Source organism: Nymphaea colorata, chromosome 9 (genome assembly GCF_008831285.2).
Source record: "Nymphaea colorata isolate Beijing-Zhang1983 chromosome 9, ASM883128v2, whole genome shotgun sequence".
Classification (NCBI taxonomy): Eukaryota; Viridiplantae; Streptophyta; class Magnoliopsida; order Nymphaeales; family Nymphaeaceae; genus Nymphaea; species Nymphaea colorata.
Genome location: NC_045146.1, coordinates 13,196,981 through 13,219,469, shown reverse-complemented (window position 1 = coordinate 13,219,469; position 22,489 = coordinate 13,196,981). Strand labels below are relative to the sequence as shown.

The following is a 22,489-nucleotide window of genomic DNA, read 5'->3' as shown; positions in this document are numbered from 1 at the left end:
TCTCTGTTGTGAAGTAAATTAGACATCCAATAAAATTGAAATGAAAACGAGACAATTGCCTCGAGGAAAATATATTAACCTGTTTGATGGAAATGGTAAGAAATTTCGATGAAAGCTCAACTGCCGTTCAAAGATGGCCCCATTAACCAAACACATGGCCCATTGAGGTTACCATACATGTGTAATAAATATTCATTTTTAAGTGGGACATATGTTGTTGAAAGCAAGAAGAGGATGAGCAAACCCGCATGCATGAGTTAGTCCAGATTTGAAGCTCCACTTTTGCCCTCCCACAAACTTAACATGATTTACTCGGAGCTTCCTCCTCCAATCTCAATATTATCCCGATAAAACTACCATATCTCATTCCTCTTTATATTTTTTTGTTTCAAACAAAATAACAAACAAATATTTGAATTATGCCTTGCAAAAATTAGTTGTATTAAAGTAATGGTTAACTTATTGCCATGAATCTTGCTCAAGGGCGCCAAAGTTCCAACCAAAAAAACTAACTTTAAACGCAAGGCGGACAAATAGGCGATTTTGACAAGATTGATAATTTACACTTGCATTAGTGCTCCCGATTATCTACCATGTTGTCCATTATTCGGGGCCACATTTGGATTATTTGTGCTGAAACTATGGTTTTTCTCATGATGTTTGCGAACTTACAAGTTGTATTCTTATGCCTATTGTGCTGAGTTAATGGAAGGGATGAACCATTTATTCATATAACACTTTTAAGGTGCCTCGTTAATTTACCTTGTTCTTGAACATGTTTACGAAATAGTTACATACTGTTCTGTTTGCCAAACGAGCCTATAAAAACTGATAGCCATTGCCAATCAACAACATTGAAATGAGCCGAAGTGTGGCAGATCCATCAATGGATTGACACAGCTTGAAAATAATGAAAGCTGTTGCATGAAACTAGAAGTTCGAGAAACCCTTTGGACCAATATTGTAATAGTGAAGACAACTAAAGTTGAACACCAATTTGACAATAAATCAGGAAGAAATATGCATCCATCAACAATATTTTTTGAGCTTGAAAGTCTTTGCACCACATGTCCAGTCCAGCAACAACGCGTACATACAACTTTCATAGCTTTTTTCAGTACCCATAAACAAAAGCGGATGGACGCCAAGTTTCTCGCAACGCTTCCTAATATGCTTTTAAAGAGTTATCATTTTCTTCCATTCAAAGTATTACAGAAAAAATATCTAACATATTATGACCCCACCAAATCATGTTCACATTAAAAGCTTAAAAAATTAGAGCTAACAGTAAAGAAGATAGTTAAAAATGAAACTTTGTGAAACACTATGTACTTATCAAGTTTAAACATGCACAGGTTGGATATTCTAAACCACTCTTGTAAGAGATCCGGACCCATTTTTTCTGATCATTTAAGACTCATTCTCTTCATAAAAATATGAGTAGCACATAACGTGCATAGGGGTTTGGCACACTTAGTTGGAACAACAGCTAGTAGGCAGCACTAGTTCAAATCATAATCATAGAAAAAACATTTTTTTCGAAAAAAACACGAAATTAAATGACCGTTTAAAAATAAAAAAATATATCTTTTGAAAAACATGTTTTTAGTGCATTTTTTTTGTGTTTTTTCATTTTTTAATGCTAATAGTTTTTTTATTAATTTATCACTTATTTTATTTTTCTCCCATTTTTAAGTTTAAAAATTTATACGTTATTTGTAAATATGGTTCAAACCTTATAGACGCCTGCCCATTACACAAGCAAACAAAGTCCCGGGATATTGGAACGTAGGAACACGTCTTCCCGCAGTGAAAAGCCTTCTTCAAAGTAGTTTTACCGGTTATAATAGAAATTTGAAGAAAATAGAGCACTTTTATCGAATTCAGTAAACTTTAAGCCTTTCCCAACGATTTTAAGGGTTTCAAGCCACTTCTGGTAATTATATAGAAGACTCTTAGAGGGGAAGGAACGCGTCGCAGGTGGAGTTTTCCGACTACCCTCCGATCTTTCTCATCTCTCTCGCACACTCCAGAGGGGCGAGGTTCCGGTCACAATGGGATGTAAGAACCAGGGAAATTACGACGATTCAGAGAAAAGGCCGACCCACGATTGCCCAACTATAGACTTTTGAAAGGCAGGTTTGGAAAAGAAGAACGCCAACTGATCAAGTATTTCCAGTAGAGATCAGGAGAAAAGATTTGGGGTTCTGATTCAGTCTTATTATTCTTCCAAACAGGTAAACGTTCGATCCTTTATCTCACTGTTTTAGCAAGAAAAACCAAACCAGAAAGCCGGGTTTTTTAGCCGTTCGGTTTGAATCTTGATGTATCCCTGATGGAATGATCATGTTCATCACTGTCTTCTTATCCTCCACCCTTCTTCTTTTCGTGGCGCGTTTTTTAATGCAGTCCGGGGGAATTGAGCCATTTCGACCTGCAACTAAGATCGAATTTGCAGATAGAAGGTCTTAGGCGGCCCTGTTGATAATCGCGCATTTCTGCTTCCTTCCCATCAAAGAAATTAACAAAGAGTAGATCTTACAAAAGTGAACTCATTAGACTAAGACTGAATTGAAGGCGCTAGAGAGCGAGAGAAGAAACATGGCTGCTCCAACAGCATCGACGAATATCATGCTTGCGATTCACGAGAAGCGGACCTCGTCAGTTGATCTATACCGGCCCATCAAGCAGTATATTTCCTACCACTACTCCGAGAGGCAAGCGCAGGACATGGAGGAGGATCTCCAAAGCCTGAAGGAGATGAGGAACGAGGTCGATAAGGCTGTCGATTCTCTTGAGGCCCGTCGCGACTTGCTGCAGAGGTACTTCCGTGCTCTTTGTGCCGTGGAGTCGAGGTTCCCCATCTCCCCTGAGAGGGAACACGTGAATACTATCACCTTCACGTGGTACGACACTTTCAAGCAGAACAAGAAGGCTTCGCAGCAGAACATCCACTTTGAAAAAGCTGGAGTGCTTTTCAACCTGGCGGCGATTCACAGCCAAATTGCGTTGTCGGCTGACAGAACGACTCCGCTCGGTCTCAAGCAGGCTTGCAATTCGTTCCAGGCTGCTGCCGGCGTGTATGCGTTTATCCGGGACAACGTCTCCATGAAAGCCTCACTTGGGCCGTCGACCGTCGACATATCGGTGGAATGTGCTGGGATGCTGGAGAGGCTCATGCTTGCGCAGGCGCAGGAATGCTTCTTTGAGAAGGTCATCGCCGATGGCAAGCCTCCAGGCTTGTGCGCAAAGGTCTCTAGGCAGGTTGGCGTTTATTACGAGGAAGCTTACTCCGCTTTGAGCCTTCAACCTCTGAACCAGCATTTTGACAAGACTTGGATTTCACACGTCCAGTTAAAAGCAGCTCAGTTCAATGCTGAAGCTTGCTACAGGTTTAGCGTGGAACTGCATGAGAAAGAAGAAATTGCTGAGGAGATTGCCAGACTCAAAGTTGGAATTGCTCTTATTGCAGATGCGAAGAAATCTGCCAAAGGTGCTGCCAGCTCGCTACTCGACGCCATTAACCGGCTAGAAACAAATCTGAATCGCAACTTAGAGAGGGCCACAAAGGAAAATGACAGGGTGTATCTCATGAGAATTCCTCCTTCCAGTTCCTTGGCTCCTCTCCCAGCTGCTTCCCTGGTTAAACCTACTCCCATGGATGACATTTTCGACGCCAGCAAGGAAAAAATGTTCGCAGCACTCGTTCCTGACAGCAGCGCAAAGGCCCTCTCTCGGTACACTGAAATGGTTGATGACATAATAAGGACGCAAGCTGAGAAATTGCAACAGGGGAGTGAGATAACCAGGGTGAAGCTCAAGGAAATGGATCTTCCTGATTCAATTCTTGCCTTGGAGGGGAATTTCACCCTACCTCTTGAGCTCAAGGAAGATGTTGAGGCGGTACAAATTTCTGGGGGTCCGTCTGGCCTAGAAGCAGAGCTGCAGCAGTTGAGGGATTTGAGGAGGGTGAATCAGGAGATGTTGGTTCAGACAGAGGAGCTATTGCAGAAAGAAGCAAGAGAGGATGCTCAGTTCCGAAGCCAGTTTGGAACACGTTGGACTCGACCACAGTCTAGTACTTTGACAAAAAACTTGTCAGATAGGCTAAACCGGTTTGCTGGAAACCTGAAACAAGCTGCAGAAAGCGATGCACGGATTGAACGTGCAGTGAGCGATCACTCTGCACTAATGGCAATTCTTGACTGCAAACCTGTACGCTACTTTCTCTTTTTGTATTTCTTTTTCCTCCTTTCTTGCATGTTCTCTTATCCTTGATTCCAGTTTCTGGGTGAATGTTGGTGCTTCTGCGTAGCTGCTGCATAACGATTTCTTTTTCATGCATCAACCAACTACCAGGATTATGAATTGCACGATGTGTTAATGAGCTCACTCTTGTCAGTTATGCTGTTATATCAATGTGATTGAACACTCAAGTTCGCCTGATTCTAACAGGCCAAGTATCAATTTGAATAGATGATTGGACCACTGACATACTGATTCCAGATTGTACTTCTGATCACAGATAGAATCTGCAGTCCCCAACCTTGCAAGGCCAATTATGTCATTGGACAGCAATGAGGATGCCATTGTGGGAGAGCTTAAACAGAGCCTGGTAATTTGATAATTTTTTTGGTCGTCTTTGCTGTCAACTCATTTGTTCACTTCCTATTAGTTGTATATGGTTCTTGTTTCCTGCCTAATCTTTTGGCATCATTTTATCGTTTTTGTGTCATGGAGATATGCCACACGATGGTTAGTCTTTCTGACTTAAAAAATTCTTACTCAATTATTCTTTTGTGCTATCCTCTTTTATTGATTTTATCAAACAGTAAAGTTGGTTTTCCATGTCACATTTTTACTTCTTGCATGTCAGCAGAAAACATGCCTTAAAGGATCTTTTTTTCTTCCCTTGTTTCCATTTGCCTTCTTGCATGTCAACAGGAAAACAGGCGACTGGGACCTATATCTTTTCCCTGTTTCCATTTCTTTAAAATGCATGTTTAGCTTCCTTGCCAGGACTTGTTAGCTTCTACTAATTGTGGTTTCTATTTATTTATGTTTCAGAAAACCCTTTACTTATTTCCAAGATGTTGTACTCATCCAGTTTTTGTCATCCTTGCAGAGGCAGTTGGAGAACCTTGGGGCTCAAAGAGCTGGTCTTGAAGACATGCTAAAAGACATGAAACGAAAGGTGTGCCTGACATGATATCTTGGCTTGGCCTTTTCTATGGGAACTTATTGGTAGCTTTTTCATAGGACGGAGGGATGTAAGAAAGAGAAAAGGAGCATGGGTAGAGGGAGGAGTTTGAGATGGATTTTTTATTTTTTTGGGTGAGGAGGAGGGGATTGTGGAGGGGGGAGAGAGAGGGATGGAAAGAAAGTATAAATCGGTGGGAAGGGAGAGAGTGAAATGGGAAAAGGAATTATCTTTGCTCCATTTTTTTCTCACCAAATTCCAGAATGAGATAAAGAATATCTGCAAACAAAATAGGATACCATGTATGTATGCATTCATATCTAAAGAGAGAGAGAGAGAGAGAGAGAGAGAGAGAGAGAGATCTGTGCCTTCTCTGTTCGTCCACTTCTCTATCTCCATCCATATGCACTCTATTGTCTTTCCGTACACACCAACACACACACACACACTTACTGCAATTGTTTCTATTTGCAGTCTAGTTTGGATTTTACAATTCAATTTGTTTTGAACTGATCTATTGGTGTAGATGTGTTCAGCATGATGAAAACCTGTTAGCTATTTTTTTGTGTGTTTGACCCAAAGAATATGTTTGTGAAGCCAAATTTGATGCTTTTTCAGCCATTGAATTTTTGGATCGCAAAAAATCATTGGTGTATGGCTGTGCACTGGATGCCAGCAGTTCAAAAGCTAATATCCATTGAATATACTCTGTAGGTCACATTTTAGCATTAGATATAAGAAATGAAAAAGCTAAAAAACCCCCACTGAAATGTGCATTATATGTATGTGTGTGTGTGTGTGTGTGTATGCATGGATGCATGTATATATATATATATGAGTGAGAGAGAGAGAGAGCGATAGAGCGTTGGTTATAGTTCTGTCTATATGAGCTACATTATATGTTGACAAGCATGCTGAATGCCTTATGTATTGGTTTCTGTTGGATTTGAATCCAGGATGATATACTGCCAAAATTAATGGCTAGAAGTGGTTCATACGAAGATCTTTTCAAGAAGGAGTTGGGAAAGTATGATAGTATTTGTCAAGAAATAGCTCAAAATATTGAAGCACAAGAACAACTGTTGCTGCAGATTCAGGTCCTATTTTTTGTCTTTCTCTTTATACTAATGTTTTGAACTCTTGAAGCGTGATTAGATTAAGAAGCTAATGATTTGTGGAATGTAGCTTATGCTGAAAGTTTCTGTCTGTGTTTTATATCATCTCTTCCCCATCCTCTCTCTTTCTCTCTTGTAAGGGAATAGTTATTGACTATCTTGACAACAAACTCATTGAAGCAGGAAAGTGTTTGAGTGGTTGAACTGAAGAAAATGCCCCTTACACAAATAGCACGTTGGTAAACTACCTTCTATGAGGACAAAAATGAAAAAAAAAAAAAAGTTTTTTGCAAAGGTAGCTTGGTGGCTCGTGAGGGGTTGAACACGTGAACCGTGCTTTTGACCCCAAACATGCAATGCTCTCTCCAAACTCATCAGCAGTACTTTTCTAGCTTTCATAGTGTCCCCTTAGTTAGTCAGTCGCTCACTCTCTCTCTCTTGTGTCTCTGTATCTGTGTGTGGCTGTGCTTGATCGAGTGACTGGTATCATAACTGGGGGTCCTGTTTAACTCTTTAAGTCTGGATGAAGAATAATTTACCATTGTTCTATAAGTGTAGATCCAAATTACACCAGGTTGGAAAAGGTCAGATGGTGAGGTCCAATTCATGATTTTGGAATATTCTGGAAGAAAAGACAATCTTGTGTTCGATAAATAGAGTGGGGTCATATGGAAAATGGGGTTTTTTTTTGCTCCGGGGGGGGGTAACCTCAATCTTTTTTACAATGGGACAGAGGTTATGCTGCTGTCCTGTTTTTTTCCGTTCATTTTAAAGAATCATTAGCCTGTTACATTCAAAACTTTATTAAGTGTTATAGTTTCTAGTGAAATTCGTACATGACATTAGTAAATAATTTAGCTTTAACTTCATCTATTTACCTACTCTCTTGTTTCATTTCACCTTTCAGGCACAAAATGACAATTTTGCTGCTGTTTTTAATCTGGAAGATTACAAAGGTTAGTATTCTGAGATGTCATATGTTCTATGTGATTGATTTTCTATAGAGAGCTTTCCAAAAGTTCCTTTCTTCTTTCTGCTTATATTTTGTTCAGGTACATGTTAAAATTTGTTTTGCATGAAGAGGAGAAGCACAGGATTAAGAAGAACAAAGAACTTTAAATGATCATTATGGTTTCGGGTAGCAGAAGCCTTTTGCTAAGAGATCAAAACTTGCCTAGGTGCAGCCTTGATGTTAATATTCCTAATTTCACTAAGACATCTTTGAAAGGAATTAGTTGAAAGAACAAACTATATTTGGAGTTTCCCGAACCAATGTTGTGAGAGTGTCACAGATATCGCAGGATTTTTGAAGATCTCATGATATTTACGAGAAAATCAAATAAAATGAAAAATTGGGAGAAATCTCACCAACATGAAAATGTCATGATTTCTCCCGAGATTTTAATATTTTTTAATTTTTACAATTTTTTATGTTTTTTGTTTTTTTTTATTTTTTTTAAATTGTTAAGGTTTTCCTGAAATTTTTCCGAAAAGAAAAACTTCGACGAAAAATACCCAAGAGAAACCTTGCCGTTATTTTCCCGAAAACGATATTTATGATAATGTGTGAAAATCAGTATTTAAGGTGAACAATTTTAGTAAGGACACATAATACAACTGTTTAGAATTTGAATAGACATAGTTTCTGATAAAATAAACATTTTAAAACTGAACAAAAGATGACACAAGTGCACTTTTGACTAGTCAAGGAAAGTAGCTGGAAGAATTCTTGGCTGCTTTTATTGTAGACAACAAGTATTACATTCATCTAAGGGGTGATTATGTCATCACTTGAAGAAGCCAAAAGCAAAATACTGGAAAGATGTGGAGTATAGAGATATGTCACATAAGAGTATGTAGGCACTAGCGAAAATCATTTGACAGCGATACATATAGTGTCTTATTTAGTATAAGGTTCACATCTAGTTTGGACTCATGTCCCCACATCTTTGTTTTTTTGAAATTGCTTTTCTACTCGTGTGTGGTTAGAAGCTTAAGAGTTTGCCCATCTAAATACTGGGCTGTGTGCTCATATTGCTAGGAGATGCCTACAGGGACTTAACTGGCAGCTGAGAAAGAGCAGCTAGTTATCAAATAGCTAATCTACATATAGGTTCCTTGCAATATCTTTCTTTTAGTTTTTTCCATTATTCTTTATTGAATTTCTTGAGCATACTTATTACTTTCTCTGCTCATCTTCTAATTTTTTTTCTCCTTTTTTATTTTATGGTTGGGAAATTATATCTTCTCTCAACAAAGAAACCACTAAAATATACCTAGTTGGACAGCCTAAAATATTACGACATGGACTTGAAAGGTTAAAGACAGGCAAAAGCATCCGTGTAACCAACACAATTGGATAACCTTATGTATATAAAAGTAATCTAGACTAGTATTTAGAATTTTAGACAGCCTAAAATATCATATTGTTGACTTGACAGGTTAAAGGCAGGCCAAACATCTATGTGACAAGGACAATTGGATAACCTCATGTATTGAAAAGTATTGAAAAATCTACCCAGGTTGCTCCCTGGGTGGCTTGGGCAGCCCTCATTATAGAGCTGAGCTGCATATATATACCGTTAAGGATAGGTTATGGTCTGCGAAGTTGGCAAAAACTGAGATGCTCTACAAAAGGCCTGTGTTGATCGTTTATGATTGCATAGGGGTTCCTGTTGGGACTTTCTGCAGGTTTACTTTGATCTGATTTTCTTCTTTGAAGCAAGATATACTTTTTTGTGAAAGATTCCATTCTCCAAATTGCAAGATATCTACTTGACAAATCATCTCTCAACCTGCTCAAGGGAGAAAATAGGAGTGAGGAATATATCAAATATCGAGTTACAGGTTTAATAAGCAGTTTTTATTAGGATTATTTACCATTATGGTTTCTGTATGTGTTATGTTGGAAATTATTTGCATTTGCACTTCTGATTTTTTTTTTTGGGTATATACTCTTAATATTTAGCAAATTGTTTTGTCTAGCTGCTCGTGAGAAAAGCTATAAACAAATAGCAGCTGCAGTAGCAAAGATTCAAGAAATAAAAGAGAACATCAATGAAGGGTTAAAATTTTATGTTACTCTTCAGGTATGTGTTCTTCTTTTTCCCACTTCTTGAGTTAGTCTTAATGCACTAGCTTCTTTCTTCTATTCAATTCCGTGGACTGTGAATTTTTTGGCGCCCATGTGAAAGCGTGTCATTCAAATGTCTTCCTTTAAAACTCAACGTTGATATGGTCCTTGCTCTTAGGCCAAGACTATCCATGTGCTTTTGTTTTGCCTTTTGGCAGCAATTCAGGAACTGACCTTTTTGTTCCGTTGCTCCAATTTGTATTTTCTTGTTCTCAGCTAATGTGGATTGGTATTTATTTTAATATATTTTTCCATGTTTAGCTGTGTCCTACCTATCTTTCATTCTGTTTCCTGCCTTTTTGTCTTTGCTGAATAATCTACTCATTTTGTAGGGCGGCTTGCCACATAATAATACTGGGCTTCTAATATTTTGTGGGTTCTCTTGACAGGATGCAATTAAAAATGTGAAGCAGCAGTGCAGTGATTTTGTGATGACCAGAAACATCCAATGTCAGGAAATGATAGAAGATGTGCAGAGACAAGTTGCAGGACTCAAGTTTACAGACGAGAAAACTAGTTATGCGTACCCATCAGCTGGACAGCCCAACCAGAGAGGTGCTCAACAAATTGATCCACAAAGCGCACCACATCCTTCATATCCTCAGCCACCTTACTACCGTTCAGTTGATCAATCAACTGCTGGTTATATGTCACCACCTGCCCCGCCTCAGGCTCATCCTTCGTACCCTTCGCACCAACCTCCATACCATGTGCAACAACCATCTGGTCCGTATCAGCAGCCGCCACAAACTGTTCAGCAGCCAAATCTCGAGTACAGCCAACCTGCTTATTCTGGGTGGAGGGGCCCACCATATTACAATCCTCATTCGCAGCCTGCGGCTCCACCGCCCACAACATCCGGGGCTCATCCACCACCTCCCTACCACGTTCCATCATATCCCCCTCAGCAAGGCAATCCTTACTACAACAGACAGTGAGAGGCTGGCTTTCCTTCTAATAAAAGTTGGACAAACCGTGCACCCATTTACGAGCTGGCGTTTACTATTTCATATAATTTGTTTGCTTTTTGGCTTGATATTGTCATTGTTAGTTTTTCTGTGAAACTCTGTTAGGATGTTAATGTAATTCATCAGGTTTGTATAGTGATTACTATTGCTGGCATAGAAGCTGTGGGTATAGTTCTTTAAGACATGATCATTTGCACTTTTATTGGTGAGGAGGAACTGCATTCAAGCTTTACAAGACCATTCCTCAAATGTGCCTTATGGAAGGTAGTCCAGTCACTAAGTTGGTTTTATTTTCTCTCAGATGGTGGCTGAAGGCTGAGCCATTGGCTTTTATGGGGGTCGGTGACTTGCTGTAACTTGAGACTGTAAATTAATGGTTTCATTTTCACTTTCATGTTCGAACTCTGAAATCTTCTTTTTTGCTAATCATTTTTAATTACATTCAAAGAGAGATTGGAAATAGTTTTCAGCCAATGCGTCAGTGCGCAGAGGCGAAGCTGCATTAAGTGAGGCAATGGAGTAGCTGGTGAGTTATCCATTAAAAGAAAGATTGAAATCGGGCTAGTTCACGTACTGCAGTTGTGTTGGCACCAATGAATCCTTTATGCTTGGGCGGGTCCGAAATACTGATGAATCATCAAGAGCCTGATTTTTATTTTAACAAAACTAATTAAAAACAAAACCCTCAGAAGCAAACTGTTATTTGCAAAATCGCTGTTACTTGATACGGACGCGAACAATCGTGACGTCTTTGGAATCTTGGTTTTTATTCTCTGTTAAGATCGACCGAGTATTTTGATTATCTCAGTCCAAATGCCAAACTCTTTAATTACGTGCTACCAAGATGCAAGATAAATGAAAGGGAGCATAAGAAGGAAAAATGATGAGAGATAAAAACATCACGGCGTTGACCTATCTTCAGGATGAGTCCTAAGTTAAGCGGATTGGTGTAAGTGTGTGGCCAAAAACACTACTGCCTGAAGAAGGCGGAATCCAAAACAGTAGAATGTTAGCTTATAGAGGCAAAGACTGGTCATATTCTTGGGTAGTCAGGCGTGACATCAACCCACTGGCTCTGGACCATACAAGCTATTTTTGCAGAAGATATGAGCACTAGAAAAGTGCCAGAATATCGAAGCAGGACAAACACCAGGCATTGGGCTGAGCCAGTGGCAGAGCCACATGGTAATTGGTGTGGGCAACTGCCACACCAGTCACTTAAAATTTTTTTATTTCTAAATGGACATCTTTAAACATTTATCCTTATATATATATATATATATATATAAATAAGTACCAAACTAGATATGAGTAATTTTAAACGAGTGCCCGTCCAACCAATTTTTCTAGCTCCGCCACTGAGCTGAGCCCGCTCGTGGAGGGAGAAACATGTGTGACACCGGATGGACCGCTGCAATCAATCGTTTGAGATCCCATAGGCGATCAAATCAGTAAGGCTGCCTTAGCATGTTTGAAATTTGAAGCATGCTTACCAAGCACGGGATCAACCATTTTTCATCCGAAGAGAGGTTGGTGAGTGAGCACCAAAGAGTCTGGCATCCAAGCAGAAAAACTTCGTTCACAAATGAAATTCTCTTTCATGGAAAACTATGGGATAGAAGAAGAATTGGATTTTAAAATCATTCCTTCGGGATGTACATTTCTACAAAACATGTTTATGTAATAAAGACACCTATATAAGGACATCCTCCAAACCCTTGCGAGCTTATCTAGGAAGCAATTGCACAGTTGCTTTAGTGAAAGAAACAAAAGGGTCTCGGCCTTGAAATTCTGGTGCCATTACCTCGCCCGCAGAGTGAAAGTGGTGTTGCAACTGCCTTGCAGGAACCAGTCTCCCGAGCTCCGCATGCCCTGAAACTGTGAAGGCTGTAGAACGATGATCACGTGAGCAGAACTAAGGTAAATTTATAAAAAGTGAAGGCGGGAACAAGAACAACCGAGATACTCTGCATCAGTTTCGCAAATTTAATTTTGATAGAAAACTTTTGACATTGTATTGGCTGTTTTCGCTTGAAAGTACTTTTAAGCATGAAAACTTTCAAATCTGACATATTTTAGTTGCTAAATTAATGATAAATTCACATTTATAATGTTGGATAAGTTCAAAAAATGAAACTTAAACAGCAAGGTGTTTGGATCTGTTTGAGAATGTGTGAACATCGTGATCTACTCATAAAATTCTGATCTAAATGGTCATGAATTTTTTTATTCCGACAAGCTTGGGCATATTTCAAGTTCATTCACGGTTAGATTTATAAAAAAGCCTAATATAATTGTGAATTGACCCTCACATTTGTAAATGACATAGTTAAAGAAATATATAAATACAAGTTAGAATACGCATACTATAAAAACACGATGACTGTGTATATAGATATGATTCATAATATAATACGTAAAAAAACGTATTTTCAGAATTCAAACCACTAGTCAGTTAGAGTATTAGTTATTAGTTACTTTTTTGAAAAAAATTTGCACATAGTCAAGTATTACTTTTCTAAAGAGATTATCTAAACAACAATCCACTTGATTAGATTTATAATTAATTCCCACATTTTTGGAACCCTAATTATTGAGACAGTAAATTAACCCAACATACTATAAAGTTTACAAATTCTACTTATCATTTTATGCCACATTATGCATTCTCTCTATATATATGTATATATAATGCTAGATGGTTGTAAAAAATGTCAGCTAGAAGATGTTAAAATTCATAGTTAGACTTTTAAAAAAACTTGTATGTGTTTGCTTTCAGAAATGAGGACATTAATGCACTTAAATGCGCATATATATATATATATATATATATATATAGAGAGAGAGAGAGAGAGAGAGAGAGAGAGAGAGAGAGTATAGCACGTATCTTGGACTTGCAACAGCTTTGACTTTGACTCTAGAGAGGAATGCCGGCAGCCAAATCGCTCGTGGCTTGCATGACATGGTGAACGTGCACGCCAGTTCCCTACTGCCAACCACGCCTCCTCCTTCAGTCCTGCTGCTATAAGGAGCGCCTGAAACCTGGACTGTGCTCTTCTTCAACAACCAGATGCCTGACTCGCCGGCAGTCAACATGGGAAAGCAAAGCCGCCGCCTCCCCTTGTCATGCTGCTGCCTCTTATTGTTAGCCTGCTCAATGTGCTTCACACAAGTGGTAGCTGGTTTCGATTACGACGACGCGCTCGGGAAGACATTTCTGTTCTTCGAGGCGCAGCGCTCCGGCAAGCTTCCGGCAAACCAGCGAGTGAAGTGGCGGGGGGACTCCGGGCTGCAGGATGGGTTCCAACAAGGGGTGAGAGCTCACATGCTCGCTGATTTTTATAACACACACACACACACACACACACACATATATATATATATAAATATATATATATATATATATATATATATATATATATATATATATATATATATAGGGAAAGAGAGAGAGAGAGAGAGAGATACCAAACCATTTGGTTAAAGGATAAGAATTAGGCCTCTTAAATTCAAGCAAAAAGTGTTTTAAACAAAATGTGAACCATCTAGTGTGTTTATAAATGCTAGTTTAATACAAATCATGCTTTAATTTAAATTATTTTTGTAAAAAAAAATGTTCTTCCTACTATCAAAATATTGATATTCTAAGAGCTGCTCATTAAAAATTAATACTAACTAATATATTCTCACCAAATCACTCTTAAAATCATATTTATAAGGTTAGATTTCACAAATAATTAGTTTAGTAATTACTTTTAATGGGTCTGGTTTTTGTCTCTAACCCAAGCAGTCTGGTTTTTGCCAACTTTCCTATATTATCTTCAACCCTTCCATGTAGCACAAAATTTTATCTAAATTTTACAGAATTTTTTAGTTTATAATTATTCTGATTACGCTTTTGAATAAATGAAAATCCAGGTTGATTTGGTGGGGGGCTATTATGATGCTGGTGATCACGTCAAGTACGGCTTCCCGATGGCCTTCACCGTCACCATCTTATCATGGAGCGTCGTTGAATATGCCAAGGAATTGGGTGCAACCAATCAGTTAGATTACGCCCTCGACGCCATCAAATGGGGCACAGACTACTTCATCAAGGCACACAGCCAGCCATACACCTTGTGGGCTCAGGTTAGGTCTTCTCGCCCTCTTGATAATCTTTTTTGGTGTTAACAGCATCTGAAATATGGCTACTTCAACATGCATAATGAAATCTATCAGCGCACCATTAGAAGAATCTTTGCTTATTAGATTGCCTGGTTGGACTCATAAACAAGTGTGCATGCAGATTAAATGAATGGCCGAATTAAGGTCATAGAATTTCTATGTTTATAAGAAAAAACGTATTTCATTTCACACACCAATTGTATTAGCTATTCGCAGAAAAAATACTGAAAATATAGAGAGATAGACAGAGAGTGTCGGTTTGGCGGATCCAGCCTACAAGAAGCAGAGCAAGCAAGCTCTATTTATAAATCTTTCAAGATTTTTCACAACCTTAGGTATGAACTAAGCTTTTTTGGGGTTTAATGGCTTAGGTTGGTGATGGTGGCACGGATCATTATTGTTGGGAGCGGCCGGAGGGCATGACAACACCAAGGACTGCCTACAAGATTGACTCAAACAGCCCAGGTTCCGAACTTGCAGGAGAGACTGCAGCTGCTTTGGCTGCTGCTTCTCTAGCTTTCAAGCCTTATGACCCTCAGTACTCTGCTCTTCTTCTCTTACATGCAAAACAGGTACCCCTCTCTCTCTCTCTCTCTCTCACACACACACACGCACACACACACATCGAAACTGATTAAACTGAGTTAGGGACTATTTTACAGAATCACGTTAGGCAGGGCCTAGTTTTCATGAACATGGTTCAATAAACAAGCACCACTTTGCACAAGACGCTCATTATTAGTTAGAAAAAATATGAAGAAAGGAAATTCATTAGTTGGATGTCAAGTATGCGCTTATTTATGCCTGGTTCCAATTTTTGTGTTCGTAGCTCTTTGAATTTGCAGATCAGTTTCGAGGCTCATATGATGACAGCGTCCCTGTTGTAAAGGACTACTATCCTTCCACATCTGGATATATGGTACGCTATCTAATTAAGCTTTTCAATGCTAATCACTGTTCGACATGGATAAAGTTAAGTTCTCTCTGCTTGTACTGCACCTATATATTCCCCAGTATCAAGCTGTGCGCAGCAGTTGTTAGGGGCTTACTTGACAAGGATTAAGGGATTCATATTTATTGGCTCACACATACCTGTTAGCACATTTCTCCAGGCAATGCTAACTAATTAATCTCCTTAATCAGATTCCTCTTATTTGGAATTGGGTGTCCGTTGGACTAACATTTGAAATCCAGAACTGGAAGAGAATCTGATTACTACAAGTCCGATTAGATGTTTTTTTTTTTCAATATTTTTGTTCCTTGTGGAGAAGATGGAAAAAGGCACCCATTCTAACAATAGATTTTGTTTTAAACAACATGGATTAACACAAGCCAATGCAGAACCTGAGCTTGTAATTGGACAAGTTCGATCCATTAGGGGACGTTTGCAGCAGGAACTCATTGTTGTTTTCTCATGAATCTGCCCCAAAAAATGAGACCAATTGATAAAGCATTGGAACTAATTTGAAAGAGATTCATGGGACAATAAAAATGTGTCCCTGTCACCAAACGACCCCTTAGCTTGAATTGAAGCGAAAGCCGACACAGAGCCCAAGAATATTAGAGATCACTGTAATGGAACCGATCAGAGCAGATACTGCACAATGAGGCTTGGAAACACACAAATTCAGGGTAGCTGTGTTGCTCTTGGACAAGACCAACATAGAGATGACTGACTTGACTGGAAAAGTGCAAATTCAGGGTATCGGTGTGTTCTCGTGGAGAAGACCACTGAAGAGACGACGGACTTGAAGGAAATACTTTAACATGCCTGTAGTGCGTGGAAGGCATTGATTGATTATGAACTCTTCTTCGCGTTTCACCGCGATGAAAGGCATTGCAATGCATGTAACTAGTACTAAATGAATGTTGGGTGCATGCAGGATGAGCTACTTTGGTCAGCAGCCTGGCTCTTTAGGGCTACAGGGGATAGCTACTATATGAACTACGTGATAAACAATGCAGTTGAGATGGGTGGAACCCAGATTGCGATCACAGAGTTCTCCTGGGATAACAAATATGCTGGCCTTCAAATCCTCCTCTCAAAGGTACAATATTCATTCTTAAATTTATCTTCTTTCAGTATACTTAATAGGAGTTTTGAGTTTGATGCAAGGGCTTAACTAGTACAGAGCAATTATTATTCATCAAAATTGAACCAAGGTCTTATTTTGGTAGTTCCCCATTGGAACCGTGGCTTTTTAGTATGATGCTTCTAGATGCTTATGATTCAATATAAAAATAGTGACAGACTAATTAACCATTAATGATTTTTTTTCTTCTGGATATATATGAGGATTTTTAAGTTATTCCTACACCTTGACTGTTATCATCTAACTTTCTGAGAAATGCATGTGCTTGCATGTTGGGCTTTAAATATGTGAACTGAGCATGATGCTCTAACACTAATACTGGCTACAATGAACCAACTCAAACCTGACCCAAGCGGCTTATCTAATGTATAGTCTGATTGGGTTTGATACTTAAAAACATACCTGAAACTCTTAAAGAAAGCTAACATAACAAGCCAAGTACTGGCTTATTTCACAAAGAATGTACTTTTCAGACAGAAAATGATACATATTTGCATCTAAAGTTTATTGACCCAACCTTTTAGGTACTAACTACTCGTTCGAAATGTGGGTCCGTCTTTGAAATTACAACCAACAGGAAGGGCCAAAACTAAAGCCCCCTAGACATGGAAACACCCATTGCGTTAAGCAGCACAGACATATACCAAACAACTTACTAATGCGTTAAAACATTCACAAGGAAAAGAACGATGGTAATGGTGTTTCAAATTTACTTATACGCTACAGCACCGGGCGATCGCCTGACTTCTTCCCGTTTTCTATGGCATGCTACTGATGCCAAATGTCAGTGGTTCTTCCTTGTTTTGTGCTGAACACGCATATGTTATAGGTATTGATGGAGGGACAGGGTGGTTCATACGTCCCAACGTTGAAGCAGTATCAAGACAAGGCTGCATACTTCCTCTGCGCCTGCTTACAGAAGAACGGTGGCTACAACGTTCCCTTGACTCCAGGTTGGCCTCTCAACTCACCTCTTCTTAGACCCCTGAGACACCAAAAAGTTGAAAAGTACATGCTAGTTGTACATTGTCATTGTGGTTCACCGTTCACAAAAGACCTTATGAAGTGCAGCACAAAGAGCATCAGGAAAATGGCAGTAGAAAAGAGTAATCAACTTGATCAGAACTTCAAAAAAAATGTCCTGAAGTTTTCCTTGAATTGTTGAAATTTCATATTCCCCGACATTTTTCTTGCGATTCTCTGGTAGGAAGAAGACATTTCTCTAATTTATTTCGAAATTTTGTTTAAAGAACCTGCCTACGTGCTACAAGCAATTACAGGTGAGACCAATTAATACTTAAGATACATAAATGAACATGCGATTTCGGCGATAACACTATTTCTTTTGGAAGGTGCCACCAAGGTATCTCCAGTTCACCTCATTGTTTATGTAATTTTTCTGTACCAAGACGCCATGCGTAAATAAAATTTTCACCGCCGCTCTTGCAGGAGGGTTGCTGTATTGGAGAGAATGGAATAACATGCAATATGTGGCCGTCGCTTCCTTCCTTGTAGCTGTCTACTCTGACTACCTCAACTCAACAAACACTCAGCTCAGTTGCCCTGACGGCCAACTCTATTCCTTGGATCTCCTGAAATTTGCAGAATCTCAGGTACAACCACCATGAAAGCTCACAGAGCTAAATACCCAAAACTTTCTTGCCTATTATATGTTAATCATGACTGAAATTAATAGCACCTGATTGCATGCCAATTATTATTATATTTTTTTCAGGCTGATTACATCCTGGGGAAGAACCCCAGATCCATGAGTTACTTTGTTGGGTATGGCAACAACTTCCCCACCCACGTCCATCACCGGGGAGCTTCGATCACGTCGATGGCTGAGCTCGCATCGCCGGTTGGGTGCACCGAAGGGTTCGAGGAGTGGTTCAACCGTGCCGGGAATGATCCCAACGTGTTGGTCGGAGCTCTGGTCGGTGGTCCGGACAAGAACGACAACTATGTAGACCAGAGATGGGAGTATGACCAGAGCGAGGCCACAACTTACAATACTGCGCCCCTGGTGGGCCTCTTTGCCAAACTATACGGTGCGGTTCAGCAGCCGGCCGGTCAGCCTTTCTAAAGGATGATGTAAACAGAAGCCTTGAAACTCATTTGATCAGTTATTCTTCCCCTGGCATCTGTCTATATTGGAGCTTACTATTTCTGCCCAAAAGGTTTCTCTTTCTTAAGTTCAAAGAGTTTGGATTTAGATTCTCTTGAGACGGATTGGGCGTGACCGTATCTTTACTCGTGCACTTCTTTCTTTTAGAGGAAGAAAATTTTCATAGACTTGGATTTTTATGACATATGTAGAATTTTTAGGTACCCAGATCTGAAATAGTTATCTGTGGACATAGAAAGCACACACCCAAACATCAAACTCTTTTTCAGAAGTCTATGGAACAATAACAGCTTAAAGTGGCGAAGAATCGCAACGTTGATTCCTTAGAAATCCAAGTTCTAGATGAACGATGTTGAAAATTATCACAATTCTGAACATTTTTTTAAAATTTTGTGTCAAAGAAACCATCACTTAAAAGGAGTATTTCATTTTATCACTTGGCTAAGAGTCCTCCCTTTTCTTCATCCCAGAAATCGTGGACTCCAAATTAGACGTGTTGAATGGGTTACACCCTTCTCCGACGAATTTTCAAAGGTTTCATTGACCCAGAATTAGTGTCATCAATATTTCCCTATGTTAGAGAGTCACTGGTTATTTGGATGTATTGAGAGAAAATCATATATGAAACAAAAAAGAAACTAAGAAGACTGTGTCGTTTAACATGTTTGGTCTTTTAACTTTCATGATGTGCAAGGTTGCCAGGATGGAATGACTGGTGCAGTTATGTTGCTTGTCTAAATTCAAACATTATCTACACTATATCATTCATATTGTTTGTCTCTGAGTCATGAACTTCAGGCAGCTTGTCTCAAGGCTGTTTTCATGAATCACATTATGATTATAGAAACTTGTTCCCCTGTCCAGTCTGTTTCTTTGATTGCCTTTTTGGCTTAACATTGGATTATATGAGTTTGGAATACTGTTGTGTGTATTCTGATGTACTTGTTGTTTTTATGCTGGTGATTATAACCTTCAGTATTGTTTGGTTTCTTTGAATTTTGTTGAAGGAATTCCTGAAGGTTTTCAATTCAAAGTAGGCACTGGTTCTCAATCTGTTGTGAATGCATTGTTTCTTATCTTCTTTATTTCTTTATTGACAGTGTTAGACAACCTTGGATTGATTCATTTAATCTGTTTTGATGTTGCTCCATTGTTTACTAATAGGTTGATAGGAATCTTGACACACACATTGTTTACTAATAGGTTGATAGGAATCTTGACACACACACACACAGAGAGACAAGTAACATAAGCAAGTATGTTTTTATGTTGTTCTTTACTTACATATTTGTTATTTTAATAGCTGTTTTTAATTGCAACATTATTTTAATGGATACTATATACTTTATGATTTTTTTTTTATCATGAAGCTTACTCTTTGCTTTGCCTCGAAAGCTTCACCTCGCTTCACAGGCTAGTGCTTCGCTTGGCCTCATCTCATTTAACAATATTGGACGGTACATGAGTTCAAAACAAAAACTGATTGCCTACTAACCGCACCTCATCCGTTGTGCCAACTCCTTCAACTCGAATTGCGTCGCCAAAAAAATTAATAGCTTTAGAAGCAACTTGCGTTGCTAGATTCTAGATGACGATTGATTGCCTAAATGGTTCTTGAAATAATCAAACAGATGGTGAGTAAAGGTGCAGTCTTTGGAACAAGGCCAAGACTTTCATAGTTGAAATTAAGTGAAAAAAGAGTAAGTGGGAGAGGGGTCAGACTGCACTCATTTTTTAGGTCCAAAAGCACCTTAGTGGAAGTACACTTAGGACTCACTAAGCCACTAACTGGGAAATCAAACATGCCCTCATTATAAGTTGACATCATTGTGAAACCGCTTTGAGTTCTCATTGGGCTTTAGACGATGCTATTTCCAAAACAAAGCGATTATTTTTTTCATCAACTCTTAATGTTGATGCCTAATTACTTTTGTTTCATGGAGTGGTACTGACAAGAATGGTCGAAATTGTTTCCTTAGTTAACCAGGATGGAATCAAGGTTAAAGGGCATATCGTAGCAGGCCAGTTAGAGCCTGGTGCAGGTGCTACTTCTTTAAACTGTAAATGATGTGACACTCTAATTAATGAGTGTACCATGGGTCCACCAAGATTTCAAAGCAGCCCTGAAGTCCCCCCCAAGATGAGGGGAAGGTGCCAAAGCCGCTCACTCGAAGGTTAAAAGTTTAAGTGGGTATTTGAAAAACATTTCCTTATTCGGGCAGTTACTGGTGAAGATTTAAGTGTGTATTTGTAAATTGGTTGAACTTCAAGCAGCTGTTTGCCAAGACACCTCAACATTAATATCAAACTTCCTATCGGCTAGCGTGCTAATTAATTGTTAACAACTTTGCACAAACAGCAAGGATCATGCATATTCTAATGCCGGTCGACCATTTTCCTTTTGATGCATGAAATTAAAGAAAATGTCGCATCCACCTATCCTCTGCTACTTACAGCAAGCCCACAATGGTTTAAAAAGCAGATATTGTGCTTCTCAATATGTTCTTTGTTTTGACGTTGTAGACGTCGGAGGGGGCAGCACATGACTCGTCTACATAATAAATTACTTCATTTTTGGAACGATACTGTTGCTTGCGACCCAGTTATCCATATTTAGTCCGCCTAAATAATTTTCCTTCTCTCTCAAGAAGGCTTTCGCTTTTCTACACACACACACATATATAATATAATATATATATATCTTAATGAAAAGAAACAACAATTATTTCTTCAAATTCCACGCGGTGCTGGTTTAGAAATGTGTGACGCAGATAAATTTAATTCTTTGGTTATTATTATCATTCGTTTGAGTGGATCAGATATACCTTTATCCGATTGCAACTTCTTTTGAGAAAGCCTGTGACTGTGAGCTTGCTTGTTTGTTAACCTCCAAATTGACTCCCTTCTTATTGGTCCTCAGGATTCAACCCAAAGAAAAAAAATGCGAATATTCTTTAACTTTTTTTGGTTTCCAACAGCATATTAAGATAAATAATAATCGGTCGAGTTTGATCCAGATCCAAACCTTGGGCCTGATAAGATAAGATTCCGTGTGCTGTTTGGGACGCTTGGGGTCGGATTAATTTGTACCGGATCCAGACAGCACCAAGTGGGAGATGAATCTGAATAAGCGTCGATACCTACCGCCAGTGGCTGCTCCACGTGGTCACGTGTAGGCAACTACCCACAGGGGCATGTGGGTTCTGAAGCTGGACCCAGGTCCTGCCCTCACTGGACCCAAGTCCTGCCCTCACTGGACCCAGGTCACACCCCGCAATTTAAATCTTCCCATAGCCAGTCATTTCTAGCTTTAAGCAGCAGCAACTATTATTAAAGACAATCCGATATCCATATTACCCCAAATGGATGGTGGATCCATAATATGTTTTAAACGAGTTTGGATTCGAACCAGATCCAAATAACGAGGGATGCTGCTTCGGATCAACAGACCCGAGGTACTGTCGCATCCCAAGGGACAAGGGTGAACCGGCCAGTGTGTGGGGAAAAAGGAAAATAAAAAAGAAGGAAATATTAAATGCATGCTGAGATTTCGTCAAACACGGCCACAGTGAGGACCAATGAGAGGGAAGGCTCCAACATTAAGGCGTTGTATGATTGGGTGGGTCGACTCGTCCCCCCCACTTTAACTGCAACCGACAGCCAATATAAAATGGGCACAAAAATT

The 22,489-nt window shown here is 39.2% G+C and overlaps 2 protein-coding genes across 3 annotated transcripts; both read left to right on the top strand.

Annotated features, from left to right (window-relative positions):
- The first annotated feature begins 1,966 nt into the window (after positions 1-1,966).
- LOC116260281 (vacuolar-sorting protein BRO1) lies at positions 1,967-10,810 on the top strand. 2 transcript variants are annotated; one of them, XM_031638485.2, is made up of 8 exons: positions 1,967-2,237; positions 2,578-4,215; positions 4,526-4,615; positions 5,126-5,194; positions 6,157-6,297; positions 7,223-7,271; positions 9,301-9,404; positions 9,838-10,810. In XM_031638485.2, the coding sequence occupies exons 2-8, from the start codon at positions 2,602-2,604 to the stop codon at positions 10,384-10,386; spliced, it is 2,616 nt and encodes an 871-aa protein (XP_031494345.1). In that variant the 5' UTR covers positions 1,967-2,237; positions 2,578-2,601; the 3' UTR covers positions 10,387-10,810. The 2 variants fall into 2 exon arrangements, with proteins under 2 accessions (XP_031494345.1, XP_031494344.1); XM_031638484.2 differs by having other exon boundaries at positions 1,968-2,237; positions 2,410-4,215.
- A 2,763-nt stretch (positions 10,811-13,573) lies between these two features.
- Positions 13,574-18,762, top strand: LOC116260592 (endoglucanase 5-like). The gene is made up of 8 exons (XM_031639045.1): positions 13,574-13,729; positions 14,335-14,547; positions 14,955-15,155; positions 15,413-15,502; positions 16,467-16,631; positions 17,506-17,629; positions 18,126-18,289; positions 18,412-18,762. The coding sequence occupies exons 1-8, from the start codon at positions 13,574-13,576 to the stop codon at positions 18,760-18,762; spliced, it is 1,464 nt and encodes a 487-aa protein (XP_031494905.1).
- The last annotated feature ends 3,727 nt before the right edge of the window (positions 18,763-22,489 follow it).